General features: G+C 39.1%; 2 protein-coding genes across 10 annotated transcripts; one reads left to right on the forward strand and one right to left on the reverse strand.

The window, feature by feature from the left end:
* Positions 1-1,309: 1,309 nt before the first annotated feature.
* Positions 1,310-12,540, reverse strand: hormad1 (HORMA domain containing 1). Of its 9 annotated transcripts, none has more exons than XM_058647581.1 (16): positions 12,335-12,540; positions 11,376-11,414; positions 10,234-10,378; positions 10,067-10,130; positions 9,252-9,288; positions 9,058-9,078; positions 8,437-8,463; positions 8,167-8,234; positions 6,872-7,026; positions 5,343-5,500; positions 4,849-4,917; positions 4,225-4,285; positions 3,481-3,533; positions 2,941-3,024; positions 2,110-2,148; positions 1,310-1,820 (listed from the first exon to the last, which is right to left on the reverse strand). In XM_058647581.1, exons 2-16 carry the CDS (start codon positions 11,406-11,408, stop codon positions 1,725-1,727), a joined length of 1,110 nt encoding a protein of 369 aa, XP_058503564.1. In that variant the 5' UTR covers positions 11,409-11,414; positions 12,335-12,540; the 3' UTR covers positions 1,310-1,724. The 9 variants fall into 9 exon arrangements, with proteins under 9 accessions (XP_058503564.1, XP_058503561.1, XP_058503563.1 ...); XM_058647578.1 differs by lacking the exon at positions 12,335-12,540 and adding an exon at positions 11,820-12,079; XM_058647580.1 differs by lacking the exon at positions 12,335-12,540 and adding an exon at positions 11,820-12,079 and having other exon boundaries at positions 11,376-11,440.
* On the forward strand, positions 12,114-21,436 carry ensab (endosulfine alpha b). The gene is made up of 3 exons (XM_058647584.1): positions 12,114-12,321; positions 15,658-15,780; positions 17,394-21,436. Exons 1-3 carry the CDS (start codon positions 12,265-12,267, stop codon positions 17,562-17,564), a joined length of 351 nt encoding a protein of 116 aa, XP_058503567.1. The 5' UTR covers positions 12,114-12,264; the 3' UTR covers positions 17,565-21,436.
* Positions 21,437-22,157: the final 721 nt, after the last annotated feature.

Genomic DNA, 22,157 nt, shown 5'->3' on the forward strand with positions numbered 1-22,157 from the left:
TAGCGTCGATGGTGGATTTCCCCGCTCTATTCTGCTTCTCTATTATCAGAGATATCCATAAAAAACACAGAGATGGTGAAATAAAAAGCAGCGGTCAAGACAATGGCCATGTTAGGAAGTGAGGGTTGATTTGATGGAGTCTCTCTCTCTCTTTTCTCTCCCCCCTCTGGCCTGCTGCAGACACAGGAAGGGGGGGGGCTGTGTAGTGGTGTTCAGATATGCATCACAAAGGCTTCCTGCAGTATTGATCCGCAGTGGGTTAAGGCAGTCTATCAGCAAATGTCCCTCTCTCTGGAAAAAACAATGGGAGATTAAAAACACACAGCTTGCTGGGTGGGAGGCTGCTGATGGGCCCTTATCTGGGCCCAAAGGTCACTGTGTACCGATATAATCCACTTTCACTTAACAGCTTCATTTAAGGAACCATATGCAAATGGTGGCATTTCGCTTGTTTATTTAAAGATAGAGGTTTGTTTTTCAGGAGGTGAGGTGAGGGTTTTTTTGCTATATGAGGACACACTTTGAAGTTATCTTTTATTTTAAAAGTAACTGCACACAGACTATACTTGTGCAAATAAAATTTTAAGATCTAATAATGGGAAACAAAATAAATGTGCCATAAAATTACAGCTCTCCTCAACATTTCAGGATGACCTCACTGTTGATTAACAACTATATTTATTTATACACTTCCTTCATTCAATGGTCGGTGTGACGTCGTTTAAACTTGATTTTTGTCTCGTGTTTTTTGGGGGGGAAGCGGCATCAACTAGTTCATCCAACTAAATAATCATAGCAGTCGCCTAAAAGCTGATTTACTTTGCTACTTTTGCTTACGACACCCACTAAAGATATGAATGTAACTGACAAATGTTCTCATTCAATGACAATGGCAAACTATCGTGACCCAAATCACTAATTTACATAAATGTGTGCCTAATGCAGCCGTATGTGTAAAACCCAAATACAATTTTGAATTGGTAAACAAATCATTTCCAAGAGAGGTTTAGTAAATGAATTAAAATATGTGCTCATAAATCTTACTAAAATATCTAATATAAAATAAAATATTGGGATGGTTCTGGACATTTGTTTTCAAATCTTCCCCACGTGACCCAAGTCACCAGGATCGTGTTTTATAACCACTTGTTGTGCGAGTGGTGACACTGTAAAAAAAGAAAGAAAAATAACCAATGATGACACACATGAAACCATTTGTCAAAACATTCAAATTGATTTGATTTAAAACTTCCCCCCAAAAAATGGACAAACACTCTGCTTTTCCATACATTTAACAGCATACAAATGATTCTGTATATTATTATCATTTAATATGTTTGTACACAACTGTACTGTAACTGAATAAGAATCACCTAAGTTTTTAATATCTTTTTTTTAGATGAAGATAATAAACCTCAATTAAAACACAAAAGTCACTTGACACAAACGCAGGTTAATTAGACTTGCAGGCCTGCTTTGTACATGAGTAACAGAAGAAAACAGAAAACCTTTAAAAGTCTGAACACATTTTACTTCTGTTTCTCATAAATGAACTGTGAACTGAAGTCATGTCTCAACCTTTAAATGTGGGGAAAGTGTTTCCAAAAAGCACGTTGAATTCTCTGACAAAAATTTAAAAATAATAAACTACATAACTTGTAATTAAAAAAACATTAGTGTGAAGTGAGGCAGCAGTGCTGCTGTGTTAGCAGGGTGCTGTGAGGTCAAAAGCGCTCCTTGGGCTCGCTGAATTTGCGTTTCTTCTTAGTTGCTGACGTGGACCCTTTTTCCTGGCTGTTGGGGATGTCGTACTGAGAAATCTAAAGAGAAAAGAAAGAAGGAAAAGGAAACAAAAATCAGGCACATTTGTGTCTGAATGTCATCTGCGAAAATCCTCCAAAATCTCCTGTTTAAGTCATTTAAAACACTGAACTCTTATGTAAATGTGTGTTCTTCCCACTGTATTTAATACACTTCCCAAAGATACTGTATATTCTAATGCTGGAAAGACTAAACTTATTATAGAATAATACATGGAGTAGCACATGCTTTGTCTTTAACTGGCTTTATATTGATAACTAATCATGATTAGACAAATTCATTTCTTACCAGTTTTTCTGCCGATTTGTTTACGATGACACTTGTCTCCTGCACAAGCGCGCACACACGGACATACAACACACGTAGTCCTGAATTAATAAGCATCACTTGTTTTCTACAGCAAATACAAAATCCCAGTATCTGGTTTTTTTTTTTTTTTAACAAAAAACTACAATGAATAGAACTAAAGAATATAGTAAAAGCTACAATTTCATTCAAAATGGATGTTTCAGAACAGATAGTTCGAATGAGTTGACGACTTTCGGGACATTCCAATCAGAAACACTAACTAGGAAAATTATGACTTGCAGGTAGAGCTGAAACAATTACTCGATTACTAAATTAATCAACTATTTTGATGAGCGGTTCATCAGTTTGAAGCTTTGTTTTCATGACTAAAACAAGATTTGTGATTGTTTTACCTTCTTAAATGTGAATATTTTCTGGTTTCTTTGCTTCAGATAACAACAGAAACCAACAGGTTTGTGGACAAAACAAGACATTCGAGAACATATGAACATAATCGATAGTTGCAGCGCTACTTCCAAGTACAACTGGAACACACTAATGGTGCAGTTCATGTTGAAATAATGTGTTGTATTGAATCCAGCACATTTCCTTAATTTCTGCTGCACAAAAACACGTAAGAATTCAAACTCTTAAGAGCAGCATTGTGGGCCCAACTCGTGCTATTTCAGTCACAGATAAAGAAAGACATTCTGTTTATGCGTCAGTGCATGGAGACAGGGTTTCTAAGAGTGAAGAGGTTTAAGGTCAACAAGCTGTAAGAGTAGAGCAGAAAAAAATCGCTGGCCGTTCAGCGCTAAGTGGTTGACTGACCACGGTGGAGGAGATGATGCGTCCACTTCTCATCCTCTTTAGCCCCACCTCCATGTCAGAGGTCCTCTTCACCAGAGTTTCCACCTGAGAGAGGGGACATATGGTCCGTAATAACACCGACCTGACCTATGCATGAAGTGGCTCTTTTCTCAAGGCTGAACGGTCACTGAGAAACCACCGTTGCTGGTCAATGGGCAAATGGGTCACTCTGCTGCCCATTGCAGCCTCTCTTCATATTTTTTTTTTTTTTTTTAAATGTAAACAAGTTCTTTATAGACTTCTTTGTATTCCAACTATTACCCATTAATATTTGGGTTAAACACTTTTATAAATAAATCCACAGTAAAGTGTAAAAAAAGCATTAACTCATTACCTACATCCCTTTTCTATATTCCCACTCGTTTAGCACATTGTGTTTTCTTTTGCTTGGATTCACCGTCGACCTCCACTTAAACAACGATGACCCGAGCTAATAGGATTAGTGAATTTTAATGTGCGAGTCGTGCACTCGGCAGCCTGACATGATCCCGTGACACGTACCTCTGTGACGTCTTCGCAGCTGTTGATCTTCTCATCACAGCTAATCTGGGTTTCTTTAAAAGAGTAAAAATTAAGATTAAGAGTCTTTATTGTCATGTGTAGTGAAACTCTCAGAATTACAAATATTACACACTAAAACAAACAAACATATACACTGACTAATATGTACAAAAAATAAGTTCCATGAATTTCATGTATCTGAAATTCTTAGAATAGACTAAATGTGCCTTATAATTTGATGCCATGTCTTCATACAAATAACTCCCAGATCGTTTAGCTTGTTTAAAGCTGGTGTAGACAACGTATTTTTCGTCATTACTGATCAATAGTTCCATAATATGCTTTCCACTTGACGTAAATCAAGTGATCTGAGTGCACATAAACCGGGTGGGGCGAGTCATAAAAATTAATATTTCAGATTAAAAGCATGTTCAGTAAGGCATTATTAATGAGGGAAATGTTATAATTGCTTACATAATCCACAAGTAGATTTGTAGTGCACTATTTGCACAGGTGAAGGTCTCTAAATATAGGAAAATAACTGTTACGCGTAGATATTTAAGGTGAGAATGTTTCTGAGATTTGTTAGGGCTGGATATTGCTGCTGATTGCAAAAGCACTTTTCACATAACACATTTTTTTCGAGTCATAACGTTTGATTATTTTCTGAATTACATGTGCCGTTGATAGCCTGCATTTTTGTGCACAGACAATAAAAGCGATGTGAAGACGTTATGGACATACCAGTGTTGTCCAAGTCTGTGTTTTCAGTGTCAGGCCTCTCCACGTCTTCAATCAAGTGGCTCTAAAGATTTAAAACAAATGATCAGAACACTTACAACAACAACAACAACAACAACAACAAACAAAGCCTTTCATAGAAGTGGGTGAACTGAACTGCAGCCTCGCTTGCTTTTGCAACATCAAACATTCCCATATTTGTGTGTCGACCTTGATGCCAGCCATGTACGGCAGTGGCTAATGTGAGGAGATGTTTTTGCTATAACAAATTCTAGGCATCATCATCATCATCTGTCTATGAGAAGAGCTCCAGCCATGGCATTAGTGAGGTCAGTGTGATTTACTGTACGTGCTCAATAATTCACTGAGGCTCCGAATGGATGTTATAAAAACTGAAATGGCCATTGACAGGAAAAGGGTTCCCTGCCCCTGATGCCGAGCACATGTCCTTTAAGCAGGAATAACCTGATGTAAACCCAGACATCAATTTGATTATGACTTGATTTATACATCTATACGGTAAAGTGAGTCAAAAGCGCGGCTGTGTATGAACAAATCATGACAGAAATGGCTTTGCCCTGCTGCAGGTAAACAAGCTTTATGTCTTCTTGTTGTTTGTGTGCTGACCTGTGAAAGGACGCCCTCCTCCTCCATCTTCAGAACCCACTTCTCTGTCACGTTAACACTCTCCTCCACCTGCAGAGATTTGAGTAAATGTGACTTCTTACAAATACTCTCGAGTTCACTTCACCAAGTGCTCTGACAAAGATAGAAGAGCAACAAAAACAAGACCACATGACGACCAACAAACATCAATATAAATAAAACCAAAAGAGAAATGAAAACAGGAAGACAACATCTCACATGACATTACATAGAGCTGAGCTGCAATGATTAAATTGATTATTAATCGAATACTAAATTAATTGCCAACTTTTCTGATCATCAACTAATCGTCTGAGTGTTTGAAAATTAAAATGAGCTACCCAATTTTTCCGCTCATCAAATATGAATATTTTCTGGTTTCTTTGCCCCAAATAACAAAGAAATTATTAAAACGGAATCATTTTGGTTTGTGGACAAAACAAGACACTTTGGAGGTTAGGGAAACTGTCTTTCACCTGCTCCAGTCTGTGTCTCTCAGTTGCCATGTCCATCTTCAGAGTGTGGAAAGGGGTGGAGACTTCGCCCATAGTCAGTTTCACTGGCTCTCTGTCAAACTCCATGGTGGCGCTGTCGGCCTCCTTGAAGCCCGGTGGCTGATAATCCTGAGGGGTGACTACAAAATAATCAGACAGACAAACAAACAAACAAACCATGAGACAGAGTGTATGTCCTGACTGAAAAAACACAAGGTGCATGTGAGGATGCATTTCTACAGTTAGCCAAATTTAATCCAGCAAACAGAGGTGGATTAATCTGAAAATACTCAAAGATCGGCACTGTGAATAATCCCACTGGCCTTTGTGATAAACGGACACAATTTTAAAACAGTCAGTCTCAAAGGACAGTAAAACATATCTAAAACTAATTTCTAAAGTGTTTAACTTCAGTTCAATCTATTTTCTTTACATATTTAAAATTATTTGCAGTTGAAAAACCTTTGTGTACTCCACTGTGTAGCTCATATTTAATTTTATTCAGTAATGTTTTTTTTAGAAAATATCGACTGACCTTACGTAAATGTGGGAGATGTCATTTTAAGTCAGTGTTTGTAAATATCAACACATAATGATGATACTATAATTGATCTTACAATAATATCAGACACATTCAATATTTCACAAAACTGGGTTGTGAAAAAGACAAAATACGTTCTTGTGGCTGCAGTGTAGTGCATTATGGTCCATCCAGAGTGCAGATGCGTCTCTAACCATGTGTAAATAAATGCTTTTGCATGTGTTTAACACTAGGGGGCAGAGTCTGTAAATTACAGACACAAAAGTCTTTGAAAACAAGGAATGAATTTCAAGTTGCAACTTGATGTCTAAAATGTGACACATTGTGGCACAAATACATCAGCTGTGTGTTGTTATTGGCCCATATTGACCTTGTTGACTGTCACCAGTGAAATGATAAATGATAAGATGACAGACACTGATGTTTGTCTGGGCCATGTTACTGAAAACATGCCTCTAATTGAATAAGTAGTTATATAAGAGGCTGAAGACACTCTTTAACTGTTATTGTTTGTGATAAAATGCCGATATATCAGTCTCTTCTGTAGTGAAATTAACATATTTTTCATACTCATGTCACAGCTGATGTAGATATAATTTTTCTTCATATAGTTAGAGAAGAGTGCAAGCTTACAATTCAAGGAGGTAGCAGCCTATACTATAAGTCATATTGGTGGATTTTGGCGTGTTTGTCAATGTCCAAAAATACATTTTAAAGCCAATATCATGCCGGCAACATCATGCAGCCCTAATTGAAAGATAGTAAGACTGTATAAAGAGCTGAAAAACGTATTATTATTATTATTATTATTATTATTATTATTATTAATAATAATAATAATAATAATACTAATAATAATAATAATAATAGTAATAATAATAAAGATTTATTTGTGTTCAAAAATGACAAACTGCCCCTTTCAGCTGTGGGCCATATTATAATTATAATATCATTTTAATTGTTGTGCTACCATCATCGTAGTAGGTCAGCTTCATGTTGAGGAAGATGTTGTCCGGCAGAGGACCCAGGTTCTGCATCAGAGTGTAAAGCTTCCTCACCAGGAGGATGCTGGCCTTCTTAGTGTCACCGCAGGACACCGTTGACGTTTTGTTGTTGTTGTTGAAGCTGAAACAGACACGAGGTAGAGTGAGCAACAAAAAAGTCTGTTGCTTTGTCAGGTGACTGCGACGTCAACTGTTAAGACATACTGTAATAACAGAATCAGAGACACTTAATCAATCCCCGGGAGGAAATTGTGTTTTGTTACAGCTACTCCTACTAAGAACAGGGAAAAAAACACATTCACAGCCACATAACTATAAAACACTAGTATACAAAGAGAAGAATATTGGCTGCATCTAATAAAATAACAATGTACGGTATATATAAACAGTGAATTCAAATGAGTGAGCTGATGTTTAACCTACTATATACAAGAAATGTGCATATGCACAGTGTATACAACACATGGAACATACACTAATTTAAATTACTATGCATAAGACTGGTGAATAATAAAAAATAATATTGGAATATCTATTGTTATACCACACTGTTTAAGATGTGGTGACAACATGATGCAGATGTTGCCTCACAGCAGAGGTCTCCAACACGTGGGCTGCGGGCCACATGCGGCCCCCTATTTGATTTAATGTGGTCCACCACTTGATTTCTATTTAGACACAGAACATGTGGCCGAAACGAGGGAGGGACAGCGTTCAGGCAGCAGTCTGTACACTCACAGTAGTGCTGGGTGGTATGACCCAAAAAGGTATATCATTATTTAGACAGTGATTTAACTAATTCAGAGTGTTTAAAGAGTAAAGAAATTTATTCACATAATCAATGAGTCAAAGGCATAGATTGTAAATAGAAAAGTGGACGTAGGCTCCCAAAGACAATAGCAAATAAAATATACAGAGCTGCCACCAGGGGGTGACTCTGCTGGTTGCAAAGGAAGACTTGTTTGAATGGAGGTTTAATATATACTTTAAATGGGAGGCTGAGGGGGGGGGGGAAACCTACTTCTCACATGATTTATAATGTCAATGACATTTTCTTGAGGAATACATGGACCCTAGGTTAACATGGCGTAGGTCAAATCGCTAATCTTGCAGTTTCGGATGAGATCAGGTCACTTCCCGATATGTGTGCAGAGTTGGTTCATATGTGTTGAGTTGTCCTACTGTTGCTGTGCCTTGCGCTGATAAGAGGTTTGTTCAATATCCTGTTATCTCTGAACGGCCAAGCACGGCAAACTCCCACCTTTCAAAGTCCATCTGCACTCCTTGTGTGTTGTACAGGATCCTGAAGTGGTAAAACTCGGTCACTTTCTGAAAGACAACACAAGACAACTGGCAAATGTGAAGGCATGATTACTATGTACAATCGAATCCAAGGCAAATTTCCACACAGTGACAATAAAAGCATATCGTTCCGTAACGTATCAACACGAGAAGCACAATAATCATATACACAGCTCATAATAAGATGAATTAAAATCAATAACAGCAGGAGGTATAATCTGTCTATTACCTGGGGACTGTCTTGGTCAGTGTAGATCTAATCAGAATAAAAACATCAGCAGCATGAACATTTCTACATTTTTAATATCAATATAATTATATCTGTAAAATGTAATTAAAACATCCCAGTATTTGTCAACTCATCTCTTTGCTACTATAACCTGCCTCAGCAATCTTTTGTCTATTAAGGTTATAAATCAACAATGATTCTTTGGACAATGACAAAATTAATTATATCACAAAATCTGTGATACAAAAGATACAATTTGGTACAATTCAGAAAACTGTGATCGGTATGAAAAAATACCACTTTTTAAAATTTGCTTCAAATTCCAAAAATCTACTCAAATATAATTTGACATTTTCATTTGAGTCAAGTCTTGAATTAGTCAAGACTTGACTCGAATGAAATGGCATATACATTTAAAAGCAAGCACTGACAATACAAATATATAAATCAATGTTTATGAACGTTTACACTTTTCCACAAATATATCAAATCATTTCGCTCACTCTATTGATGCAATACATCAAGCCAAACACCAGTTAAATGTTACACCCCTACTGTGTACATTATATTAAATTTGAAATTTAAAAATATATGAGTCACTGTCAAAAACAACATACTCACAGACATAATAACAGACCGGAGCTGGAGGGAGGAAGAAAACAATAATTTTGAATCATATTAGTCACAATGAGACACAAAGGATGATGTGAATCAAGAGTCACGTTGCTGGTTTCGTAAATTTCTCATGACTATCTTTCATGTTACAACAGATTTTCTGTCTGGTGTGTGTGTGGGAAACTGTGAATATGACTCACGTATTTCTTCTGGATGGCTTCAAAACATCCCTGCATCCTGGAAGAAATTGAAAAAAACACACACATGCCATTACACACATCCATCCATTATCTGCAACACCTGTGCTTTGATGGTCACGAGTGGAGCTGGAGAAATATCTACCTGTGACTGTTCCGACAGTTATTACATTTGCGGTTTGATTTTACAATACACTTTTTTAAGGCAAGCTTCCGTTCAATATTTACTGTGCGAGAGATTTAACATGTGTTACAGCCATGCAAAATGAGATACCATGGAAATATGAAACACTGCAGAAGATGAGATTTACAAATATGCTTGTGACACAGGTATTACACAATTAATTACCATATAACATAAAACAATCAAAAGGAGAACACTTAATACTTAATAGGAGCTTTCTGTAAATCATTTCTGACAGTGACATGGTGAGCATGACCATGAAAGCCATGAATTTAGAAAACAATTGACAATAAAATATAAATGTTTGCCTTTGGGATTTACCAACTGCATTGTTTCAAACTGTGATTTAGATTTTTAAACAATTAACTCTTAAGACCTAGTATGTGCATATGTGCAATATCATATAGTAGACGGAAGAAGACTGTTCACTCCTACAACATGTAGAGGAATGAAGAACATAGTGAGACAAATAGAATAAATTTCCCTCGTTTCTGAAATTTCGTGACAGCCAATCTGTTAGTATCATTTGGCTGTGACTCTTCCTGTAAGTTTCAACTGTACTGTATGTTATGACTCAAAGTTTCGACAGGAATTATATCCGCTTTGGCAATCAAGTGTTTATTAAGTTAATTACCACTGAACAATCTGACTGGCCCCGGGACAGCTGCGCTCCTCTCTAAGGATCATCACTTTCTGATCTGCGAGAGGCAAAAAAAATGGAAGGTGAGAATCTTCTTTGTAAACATTTTTTAATGTTTAAATGATGTGCAGACAAATACATTTCCAACATCTACATCTAACCGTCAACATATTTGTCCCCAAATGCTTTCTCCGGGAAAAGCCCTCGGAGGTATGTAATGCCAGACACAGCGATTGCCAGAAGCTTCTTTATAACGACCAGGGACTGCTGCTCTGAGAGAACCTGATTAGGCAACAGCTGAGTGTCCTGCAGGAGAGAATCAAATGAATCATACATCTGTGTGAGTACTTACTCATTACAGTTAACACTAACACAAGAAACATGAACAGCTAACAGCTGTGTTTATACGAGTGAGGCTACAACATATTTTATAACATATAAAACACTTATGAGAGGGTAAATCAATATTTACACATTATAAAATGTGGCCTCAGTGAAGTCTATGATAGATAACAAAGCATAAGCATTCATGACAAGGTTCCACCATTTTATCAGCTCTACTGTCATCAGATGATATTCGCTGTGTTGACTATCACAGTAATTATCAAGGCTTATCGCATAAATATGGTAAAAAGAACAATTAACTGTTGTTGTTTGTGGTGGATAATGGTAATAAAGGTTATGTCATACATTTGTGTGATTACAATGCCATTATATGGGGACAACATAATAGTGTGAAGAGCTGAAAGACATTAGAAAAATTCAGTAGATTTTTGTAATGATTCCTTCATGTTACTGTCAGAAAATTAGAACAAAAGTAAATAGCAACACATTGTTTTGATTTTATTCAACAAACTATTTGAACCTGTTCCCTTTCAAACAACATCATTGAGCATCAATGTGTCATTAATTAATATATAATATATCTTTAACAAGCATTTTGCTGTGCTATCCAGATAAAAAAGGAATACCAATAAAAGGAAAAAAGTAAGAGTAGGAGTAAAATAAATTATTATGATCATCCCACCACAAGATGAAAGATACTAGGTACATCTATTTCATATTAATTAAGAGGTACAAAGGACCTTGAAATTTTAATGCTACTAACAGCCTCAAAGGTTTAGTAGATTAAGAAAAGGTGCTCAATAAAACGACTATGACATTATAAGAAATAAATATAGTATGGTCAATAAAGCCATTTTGTCCTTGGCCTGTAGCTAATCAGATTGTTAGCATGCTTGTTGCATTATAAATCATTGAAAGTACCTTTACACATCACATTATTACGTCCATTACTACTTACCTGTGAGGTTCTTTGACGTTGTACACAGGCCATTGTTTTCTAGAGGAGAAACCACAAACAAGAAGCTACAGAGGAAGCAAAGACAAGTGTAATTAGGAAGTTTAACAAGGCACTCCAAGCTAACCTTGGCTAGTTTAGCACCCTTACATTACAACACAATTACTGTCGACTGTGAACAGCCGCTTGATAATTGTCCAGTTAATTTATCTTTATGCGGCCACCTGCTGCACTGATACAACGAGCTGGTACTTACAAGGAGGTGTATTTTACCATAAAACAGATTCATCAGTTTGTATAAACGACGTGGAATTAAGCGACTCGTTCCCGCTAATTGTTTGACTGACAGGTCAGAAACAAGTAGCCAATGAGCAACTGAGTAGTTAGCTTCTCATTTTCATTAGACTGGAAAAAAACGATAACAATGTTTGCCGAGGTCCTCCTTACATTAGTGTTGGGGCAAATGTTTAGTTTACTTTAATATGCCTCATTACATATGTGTTTCCCAGGTGATTTTGTGATTGATTTGGGTTGATGCAGTGCGGCCTCCGCATCGCCCCGCCTCTGCACGGGAATATGTAATGTCATTGGTCAACAGCCTGTCAGTCGCGGCCAAGCGGCGCCTTTCACGGCATCCTATTGGCTTTCTTTTGAGCCTTGGTGCTCTACTATTGGCTACTGTACATGCCAATCACAAGTAGGTGCCACCTATCCTTCCTTCCAGTGGTGATGTCACATCTCGTTACGCCATTTTTGTTAGGGAGAGCAGTCGTGTTCAGAAAAGGAGGATTAGGTAGCTGAGCACAGGTACAGCAATCGGCTCCTCTAACATCACCTCGTTCCGAGTTGTCTAGGACAAACAAGACACTTGCTTGTCCGCCACACTCGTATAATGTCGTCAGAAAACCTGGACCCGGACACTCAGGTGGACTACGAGGACGAAAAACAGGTGGGTTGCTCACTGCTGTCTTGATGTTGTTGGCTAACCCACCGAGCGTGCTAGCAAGAAGTGGCTAACGTCAGCTAGTGTTCGCGCTGGGCTCAGTGCTGCACCAAGACAGAGGGGGGACAACCCCCGGGAGACACGTAGAGCAGAGAGGAGCTGGTGTTTTTTTTTCAATCGCTGCTGTCACAACACACTGCCAGTTTACCACTGTGTCACTTTGTTTTGTCTCCTGCCTTGTGTCATTGGCTGGTGAGTCCACAGCAGCTCGGGCCTCATTGGTCTGTCCTCTGGGGGTGGGTGGAGAGGGGTGAAGGTGTTTGTGTGTGGGTCTAAATACGTAGGGCTCGTATAGACACCGAAATTAGTTTATCTACTGAGTACGTCCTGTGCAGGTGGAACCACATGCAGTAAGATAAACAGTGTTTTTTTTCCAGATGCCCCATAGTCAATGTCCTGACAGTGGCAGCAGCTGCAGTGGACCTGAGTGCTTTAGATTTGCAGATGTGCATATGCTATAGCTCCAGCACTTGGACCAGGAGCACACACTGTTTCGTTCCGTCTGCTAAAATCACTGTGGGTCAGATTGGTTTTCATTGACCCCGTAGTTTGTTTACACACTGTTAGCAGTTCAGCCAACACAAAAAATGTATAAAACAAATAAATGTTATAACCAGAAAGATAACTCCAAACCCACCAAGGCCCACGGTGTTGATATACACTCCTCTATCTCACAAGATTAACAATTGTTTAAATTAAACCCTGTATCTGAATTTGTGTCAACAAAAATTGCAACAAAAACAACACCAGTGGTGACATTAATAAGCACAACACCTTTATTGAAGCAGTAATATTGATCAGTGACGTAGTAAGAAATGATCACCAACTGTTTTGGTAATAGATTTATCGATTGAGCATTCATAAACAATTTGTTTTTCAGATTGTTATGATTACTACATTATGGTTTCTCTGCTTTGACTGCAAACTTAATATCTTAAACGGAGGCTATTTTGGGAAGCACCAAATAACACTTTTTTTTAAATTATGGGCTGAACAACTAATGGTTTAATCAAGAAAATAATCAATATAGTAAATTAAAAAACTACAACTTAAAGCTTGAAGCAGCCATCTGGACTTGGGGTATTGTGAGTGGAAAATTCTGAATTAAAATTTACGGGGGCGTTCTTACCTCCAGCCCCACTTTTGCAGTGTGATTACATGAAGCCCTAACCCTTACCCGAAACCACCTGTAAACAAATTCTGACACATTACAAAACCCCCTGACCGCAAACCATGGCGCCGACGACCACACGTTTATACATAACTTTCATCAGTATTTTGCTATTTTTATCTACTCTCCCACTGTCACTGTGGCATCATTAGATGCCCTACATTTTTCAGTTTGATTCAGTAGTTAAATTCTATACACAGTAAAAGAGATATTTCAGCTTTTTTGAAGTGTGGCTATATGTGGTATTGATACATAATCAGCTTTAGACTTCTCTTGATCTCGCTGTTAGATCTCAATTTCCAACAGGAAAGTGTAAACCGCTCGCGCTCCTGCACCAAAGTTCATAAGAAAAAAATAACAATTTTACATCACAGCACACAGGAGTTGTTGATTCACTGCTGCCTCCATTATTGAGTGTTTTGTTTGAGTTTCAGTGGTTGAAATAGTTCGGATTTACCTAAAAATACACAAACTTGCCAAACGAGGCAGCACCAGACCAGTGGCTCCAGTTTCCCCCGCAAGCTAATTTAAATTTAAATGTTTTTTTTATTTTTGGTGTGGGAGAGTGAGGCAGTTTACAAAGAAACACAGTAGGAAAGGCTTGTCTGACAGTAGAATAACGCTGTGAATATATTCCTAAGGCCGTGTAAGCGGGTGTAGAATTGATTAGGTGAGCCTTTTGTGGCTTAAATCAGTTATTCCTGATTTTCCTGCTGACAGCCATGTTTTCACCAATAGCATAACTCCCAGGCTCTAGGCATGGGGCCATGCACAGCATAGTCAGCCCTGTCTATTTTCAGTACCTCGTGCAACCAAACTTCAAAAAACCTGATCTATCCCTTAAGTGGCATCCAGCTTCAATAAGGCTATGAAACAAGCAGGTACAGTAGAGGGGATTTCTACCCTGCAGGACAGAAATGGTTTAAAACTGTTATGTCTCGTTGGATTTGCAGTTTCCCTGCTGAATATAATGGCTCATAAATTTCTCGTCATGGATTCAAGTGAATCAGCACCCTCAGTTCTACATGCCCCCTCTCCTCCCTCGGGAATCTCTTCATTGGGTTCTGTCAGTGTCCTGAGTCACATTTTATCCTTGCCCCAGCAAGCTTTGCAGGCTGAGTGCCCTATCATCTGTCTGCATTGTGGAAGTAGGTCTATGGTGCTCACTGCTCTCTCCAGGTGTACGTGCAGGGAGTGTGCAAGTGACTTTTGTAGTTTGTGCACTACAAAGCTACATGCACTTTATACACATTACTTTGTGGGTTAGTTAGCTGAAGGACTTGAACGACAGGTCTCTGACAAGTTTTGTTCGTTTTTGGTCTGTGGCAACAGCATGAGTATCCACCTCGGACTTGTGTAACCTCTTAGTGACATAATAACGAAAAGGTGTTGTCAGGTTATTGTTTCTAGACCTAGAAAATACATGACCACATGTATCATTGAAGACATTGTGATTGTTTTAAAAATGTGCAATTTATTTGACATTATTGAGTATTTAATGACTTCGATTATGATGAAACGCGCACCAAAACATTTGCTGAATGTGTGCAGCGAAAGCCCTCCTTGCTGCAGCAGTGAGCAGGATTCAGTGTCACATGACTACTAGTGGGCCTGCATGATCACATGACCTCTCACTGGCATCCGCCCTGCCACACAGGTTATCCGTGTGTGGTTATGCTGATAGGGAGAAAACAGTCTCCACAACTTAAAGACTTTGTTGTTTTGTGTTTTAAGGATATCAACTATAGCCATGTAATTATAGTTACAGGGTTTTACAAGGTTTTTTTATAAATGTTATTTATCAATATAAGATTCTAATATCCAAGCTCTGTTCTCTTCTTCTAAAGCTTAATTTCAAGCTTCATTGTTTATTAGAGACTGCATTAGAAAACCTTCATGCTGTGACTCATACTATCAGGACTGGCAGTTTTAGTTCCCACAACAGTTTTGCTCGAGCAGGTTCTGCCCAGTTCTGGTATTTTCTGCAAAATCAGTAGCATTTTGTCTATAATAAATGAGCCCCTGTCACAAAACCAGCTGTTCCAGTTGTGTTTAAACCTGTTTAGTGCAAAAACAAGGTTGTTTATATCAGTCTGTTATTGTCTGCTCAGGACTCCCAGGAGAAGAATGCAAACCCGGTGAAGGCGGAGGAGGCCAAGCTTAAGGCCAGATACCCCGGCCTGGGCCAAAAGTCCGGTGGCTCAGACTTCCTCATGAAAAGACTACAGAAGGGGGTAGGTGGCCGATGGTGGGGGATAAAAACAGGTTGAAGACATGGGTGTATTTCATTAAAAATCACAGGTTTTATCCCCATTTAAGATTACAGAGCCCACACCCTGCTCTCCAGCTTGTAAAATGCTCTGCTATCTGTTTTATTTTGTATTTATACTTTTTATTTTTAGAATATTACACTAGTTATGGCTAACTTGCAGTCTGGCCAACTGTGTTTACTGGATCAAAATTAAATTCAAACTACTTTTGCCCAGGTGAGCTTGGGCGCACAGAAAAGGTAGAGACTTGTTATGACTTTTTTTATACAAAATAAACCTTTCTGATTAGTCTTGTTTTTCCTGTCGTCAGTTTAGCTCTGGTGAATCACTGACCCTTAAACATTCCACTGGTAAAACTTAAAACACAGCTGCCCACTGCATACCTTTATTTTTTTCCCCATATCCTGTGATCTGTTGTGTATTTTTCTGTATCGTGCAAATAAGCGACCTCACAGACATATAATGACATGTTTCTACAGTACAGTATCTACTGCAGTAGATTTCATTGTGGAAAATAGAGTATGTCACTCATCTGAAATATGAAAAACACAGGTTTATTTTTTGAGTCTGCGTTTGTTGTTCATTCTCCAGTCCTATAGAGCTAAATGCATCGAAGCAGAGAGGAAAAATAATTTCTGTCCCGACCAGATCTCAGTAGACCAGAATGCCAATGCAGCCAGATCCATAGCATGTGAAATACAACAGCCTGTTTGATGGATTGTTTTTATTTGTAATTTGTACAGCAGGACAAATCACACAGAAGCATTCGTCTTTCTTTCTTTCTCTCCTCTCTCACTTTTCCTCAACTGGAGAAACTGTTGCTCTCTCCACCTACATGTACTGTGTATATGCTACAGAGAACTTCCACCTCTGGAGACTGCTGAAAGTCATTCTGGGAAATCACTGACAAGAAGTAGGAGTAGTCGAGGCAGGAGGAAGCTGGAGCCAAAGAGCAAATTGCAGTACTTCATCATCAGTCCCAGAATAAAAATCATCAGAGAATGATGATATCGAGCAGTTTGAGGATCTGAGAGTCGACTTTTGTTCTTTTGGTGATTGAATCAGCACAAGTATGATTCTCAAATTGATTATTTCATTAACTGGTTTAAAATAATCACGTCCAAATCCGTCTTTTGCTGGTCATTGTGTCTCTCCCCCCTCCTGTATTCCAGATTAAGAAATATACTGTATTTAGAATGTAAAGAGGCACGTGCCTGCCACTGTTGCGTAATTGCAGAGGTTTGCACTTAGAGTAAATGATGATAATATGCTTTATTTCATGGCGTCTGTCGTTATACTCGGAGACACTTAACACCGAACCTACGCAGACACCTGTCAGCATTTCTCCAGTTTGAGTCCTCGCAGGCCATACGTGCCGACTGCACATGCTCTCTGTAGCACAACACTTTCCAAATCCACTGGTAGCCACAACCCGTTGCTCAAATAATACAAGGACATTCAAATGAAGGGGAACATCTGCAGCGAAATAACCACAAGTGGAACTGAACACTGAAAGTATGACCTTGCTCTTAGAAAACATGCAAAGGAGTAATAGTTGACTCTCTTTTCCCACACAGCAAAAGTACTTTGACTCCGGTGACTACAACATGGCCAAAGCCAAGATGAAGAACAAGCAGCTTCCTGTTGCGGGGCCTGACAAGAACCTGGTGACTGGCGACCACATTCCCACGCCGCAGGACCTACCACAGAGGAAGTCCTCCTTGGTGACCAGCAAGCTAGCTGGGTAGCCGTCATCATGCCAGAAGCAGCCCCCCGTCCCCCCACATCCATCCATCCATCCCTCCCTCCCTCTGGGGCTCCCAGCAAAGGTTCCCCCCAAAAGTCCTCACCCATGTCCCCAACACATCCACCTCTCCTACCTTCTCTCTTCCCTTTTCATCCCCAGACGCCACTGGCTTTAACATAACGGGCAGAGTTGTATAAGTTAAAACTCCATTTGCTTGTATGTAGGTGGGGTGGGAGGAAGGGAGGGAGGGATGGAGGTTCAGGCGGCCCACGAGGTTGCAGTCTTCTCTGCCTTCCCACTACACACAGCTCTGCGCACTCTGCTCTGCCGCCTCCCTCATGTCTTGGTGTGCGGTGTTCCAAGATGCATCACAGTAGGTGTGTGTCATCGGGCAGGGGTTGGATGGGGGTGAGTTAATGCACTTTGTATTCTGTATAGTTTGTTTTTGTCCTTTTTTTTTGCATCCTTGATGACACCAAAACAATGTATGTAAGGGAGATAGGAACCATGATCGCATTGTGTTCTTTGATCTTTACGTTCCCCTGCTTCGCTGGTGGCAGGCTACGGTGACAGGTGTTGGAGGACACGTGTGAATAAATGCTTGCATACCAAATCTGTGAGGGTAGCTGCCTAGATAAAGAGCTGTTGAATGGAGGCCTCCTCATATCTCATCCTCCATTTACCTTGTGTCGAACAAAACCAGTGGTCACCTGCTACAGCTCAGCCAAAAAGGGATTTTGAAATGCCACCTTTACTTTTTCTCTCTGCCCCTTTTGCTTTAACTCTCAACTCCTTTTGCTACTGTTCTCTCTAAATATGCTGCATGATTGTAACATGTAACAAGACATTTCATATGTTTTCTAAGGGGAGTGGGGCACCTGCTTAGTAGTAGGATGCATCAAAACAAACACAAGAAGCTCTGAAATGTCCGCGACCTCACTTCCTTGCTTTCCTTTTTGCTGTCCTGACAATCCATGTGCACACAGTCTTGTTCGCAGCCCAGGACAAGAGCCAGCTGAGTATGTCCTTGTGTCATTTTTAAAGGCTGGGACCCCCTGCCAACCTCTGACTTCAGTCTGAGTTTGGTTCCTGTTGAGTTGCATCGAGATGTGTGTTTACTAAGAGCCTAAAAAGATTTTTTTTGGGGGGGGGGGGGGGGAATTGGAGCGCCCCTTATAGAGTGTATGCTTCTGTAAATAATACTCCAACAAACAAACACATAGTTTGTGATAAGCTCAGCGCTTTAAGGACCTTACCCGCTAGCATGCCTGAGAGAAATGGTAGTGCTAAATTGATCCACTTTGGATCAAATGCTAGGATTTCTGACTTGGAAATGATGTGCTTTACCAACTTAGCCAAATTTGACCCTGCAGCTATCGGGCTCAGAGACTGCAGATGTGTGCGTTACCGTCTCATCCTTAGACTGTGCTCGTAGCACGGTGAGGCAGGCTGCGGCCCAAGCTGCTCTGGATCACACTGACGTGATGTTCATGTTATCCAAATGCAATTCAAACATATTTTCAATGAAACTGCCGAGTCCCAGCACTAAAGTCACAATAAAAAAGACATTGGTAAGTGGAGTCAAGTCGTAGAGAGGTTGAAGTCATTTCCCACTGTGGGATGTGCAGTTAAATAGTTTCCATGTTTGGTACCGTTAAAAACAACAGCTTATTCTTGCTGCGACTTATGGATAAAAAAAAAAATGGATGTTTGTTTCTCATTTGACACTTTCAAAATAGATATGACATGCAGACGAAGTGGTTCCCTTGACATCAGTTCACATCAACTTGTATAGAAGATTACATCTTCGAGCCTGAGTATGTCCTTGGAACACAACGTTTCTTTTTTCTTTTCAAACTCGCACACACTCCACAGACTGATTTTGGGTCAGAGACAGTAAATGGCAACCCGATGAGTACAGATGTCGGGTGCAGCTTGATGTCTTAAAGTGGGACATTTGCATGCTTGCAGTCATGTGCTCACTCTAACACTTTGGCAAAGCAAAGAGATTGTGTAACACGTGGTGAGGGGGCAGAGTATGTGTGGGTGCTCTGCGCTCGAGTCCCCACCTGTTAATGTAGTTCAACCTTTTGAAACAGGTCAGCGATCACGAAAATAGCCAAATTAAAATGCGCGGCTCCACCCACGTGTTCAACGGTGGGAAAGTGGATGCCGGCGCTCGCTGAGATTCAGCCTCCTTGTATAATACTGCTTCAGGGAACCTTCACTAATGCACACTCCACCACACAGACTCGGTGATGAGGTGCACGCACCATCACATTTTCAGCCTTGTTTGTTTTTCTGTGCGATTTTAAACGTGTCAAATTAGCAGTGGGGTGAAAAAAGACCTGACCTGTACGTGTGTGTGTGTGTGTGTCACGGTGCTGTATGGCTGCATTTCTTTTCTCTGTTTGAGCTGTTGTAAATAGATGTCAACTGGACAGGATTCTGTGTTCCCCCATCTGCTTTTTACTCTTTCAGAGCCTGAGTTATTTCGATTCAATGGTTCCTCTCCTTTAAGTTTAACACTACTTCTGCTCTATGTTGATGTACGGCAGAGGCTATGTGAATCTGTATCATATGAAAATATGTGTAAATGCTGCTGATTCAGTCTAAGACTAATCTAAGAGATGATGCCCTGTAAAGAACGCATATCCTCTCAATCCTACCAGTCAGACTCTCTTCTTCCCACCCAAGTATCTCTCTATCAGAATCCTACAAACTTCAGTGCAAAAAAATGCATACTTTTATAGATGCATTATTAAACTTAATCCAATTGTATAGAAAGAAAGGGAAAAAAGTTGTGGGTGGCTTTAATTGCCAAGAACAGCCCAAAGCTGTCCTCGACAAGTAGATAGGATAAAGGAGGATAAAGTCTAATTTATGCTCCATCACGCAACTTTTGAAATGTAATCAGAAAAGATGCATTTTGGACTGAAAAAAGTGATGTGTGTCTTTCATCTTCAACTTAGACTGGGACAAAAAAAGATCCTGTTGAACATCTTATTGCCACACCGAGCACCTCCATTTCTTGCACTCCTGTTTGAAAGTCTATTCAAAATCTCTTTGTCCTCGATTATAGCAACAATTTCATCGAAACCCCCGTCATTATCAAGATAAAAGTAAAACTAGAACAAATACAGATATGAATGAACAAGCAGACGGAGGGGTAAACCAATCGTGATGACACCATGTGTAGTGTGAGATTACTACAGAAACGACAACAACAAAAATCTCCATAGCATACATTAAAAACAATCATCAAAAGTGTTGAGCAGTGGAGTAGGCCTATAAGTCAGCCTTCAGTTATGTTTTTTTTTTTTTTATAACAGTAAGACAGGAGTTCTTGAATGCTACTTGATATTTGGATTTGCACGCAGCAGTTCAACGAGAGGAAAAAGCAGGGTATGTTTAAAATCCAACACACAGGGTGTCTCTCGTTCAGCTACGACAAACGTGCCAGAATGTATAAAGAAATGACAAGCTGTGTGCTCAGAAGTACTATTGAGCTGCTTTTTTTCTTTTTTTTTTTAAACATAAACTGATCTCTTGTTGTTTTTGCAAGTGAATATGTCTTTATTGGTTTCTTTGTTTGTTTTTCTTGTGTTCTATTATTGCATAATTACTATATTTCATCCTGGCCCGAGATAACTGCGAGGAAATCAGAGGCACCCTTGCTTCCAAGAGAGAGGGAGAGAAATAAAAATAATAATGATAATATGGGTTTACATGGAAAAAAAGAGGATGACTGGAGAACACAGGAATGATTTTAAGAATTCAGAGAGTACAGACGTACTTGGAATATTTCATTTGTGTGGGAGTAGGTGAAAGGATTTTTGTCAGTATTTGAAATAAACTTTTACATGAATAACACATCCTTGCTGCTGCAGTTGTTGTTTCATCATATCAGTGATTATTGTGTCCTAACTGAGGACCAAATGTGTTCGTTGGTGATTACATGTAATATGTAATCCAGGTAGTACATGTTATTTACCACTAGGGAGCAGCAGAGGTGTATATATATAGCAATGTGCAACTATTGTAGTAGGAAATGGGTTGAATATTTGTTGTTCCCTCCTAATAAAGTGCTTTTTTAAAATCCAGATTACTCTTAAAACCCATTTGGGTATTTTTTACGGAGATGCAATTATTGAACATTTAAAATAAAATCAACCTTTTCGTATTAGGAAATAGGGCTGCATTATTTTCATGATCGATTAATCTGTCGATTATTCGAGTAATCTTTTTGTCCATAAAATGTCAGAAAATGTTGAAAAATATTTATCAGTGGGTCTCAAACCTGGAAATGATGATGTTTGCAAATGTCTTGTTTTGTCCACAAACCAAAATGACTCAGTTTGAATGATTTCTTTGTTTTATGGAGCAACGAAACCAGAAAATATTCACATTTAAAGAAGCTGAAAAATCAGAGAAATTGGTTTAAATCCTTTAAAAATCACTCAAACAGATTAATCCACTATCTAAATTGACGATTAATTTAGTAATCGATTAATCGAGTAATTGTTTCAGTCTTATTAGGAATGTGTTATTGGGTTAGAACAGTATCTACACACACTGAAGTGCACACATATGC

This window comes from Solea solea, chromosome 13, assembly GCF_958295425.1.
Source record: "Solea solea chromosome 13, fSolSol10.1, whole genome shotgun sequence".
Taxonomy (NCBI): Eukaryota; Metazoa; Chordata; class Actinopteri; order Pleuronectiformes; family Soleidae; genus Solea; species Solea solea.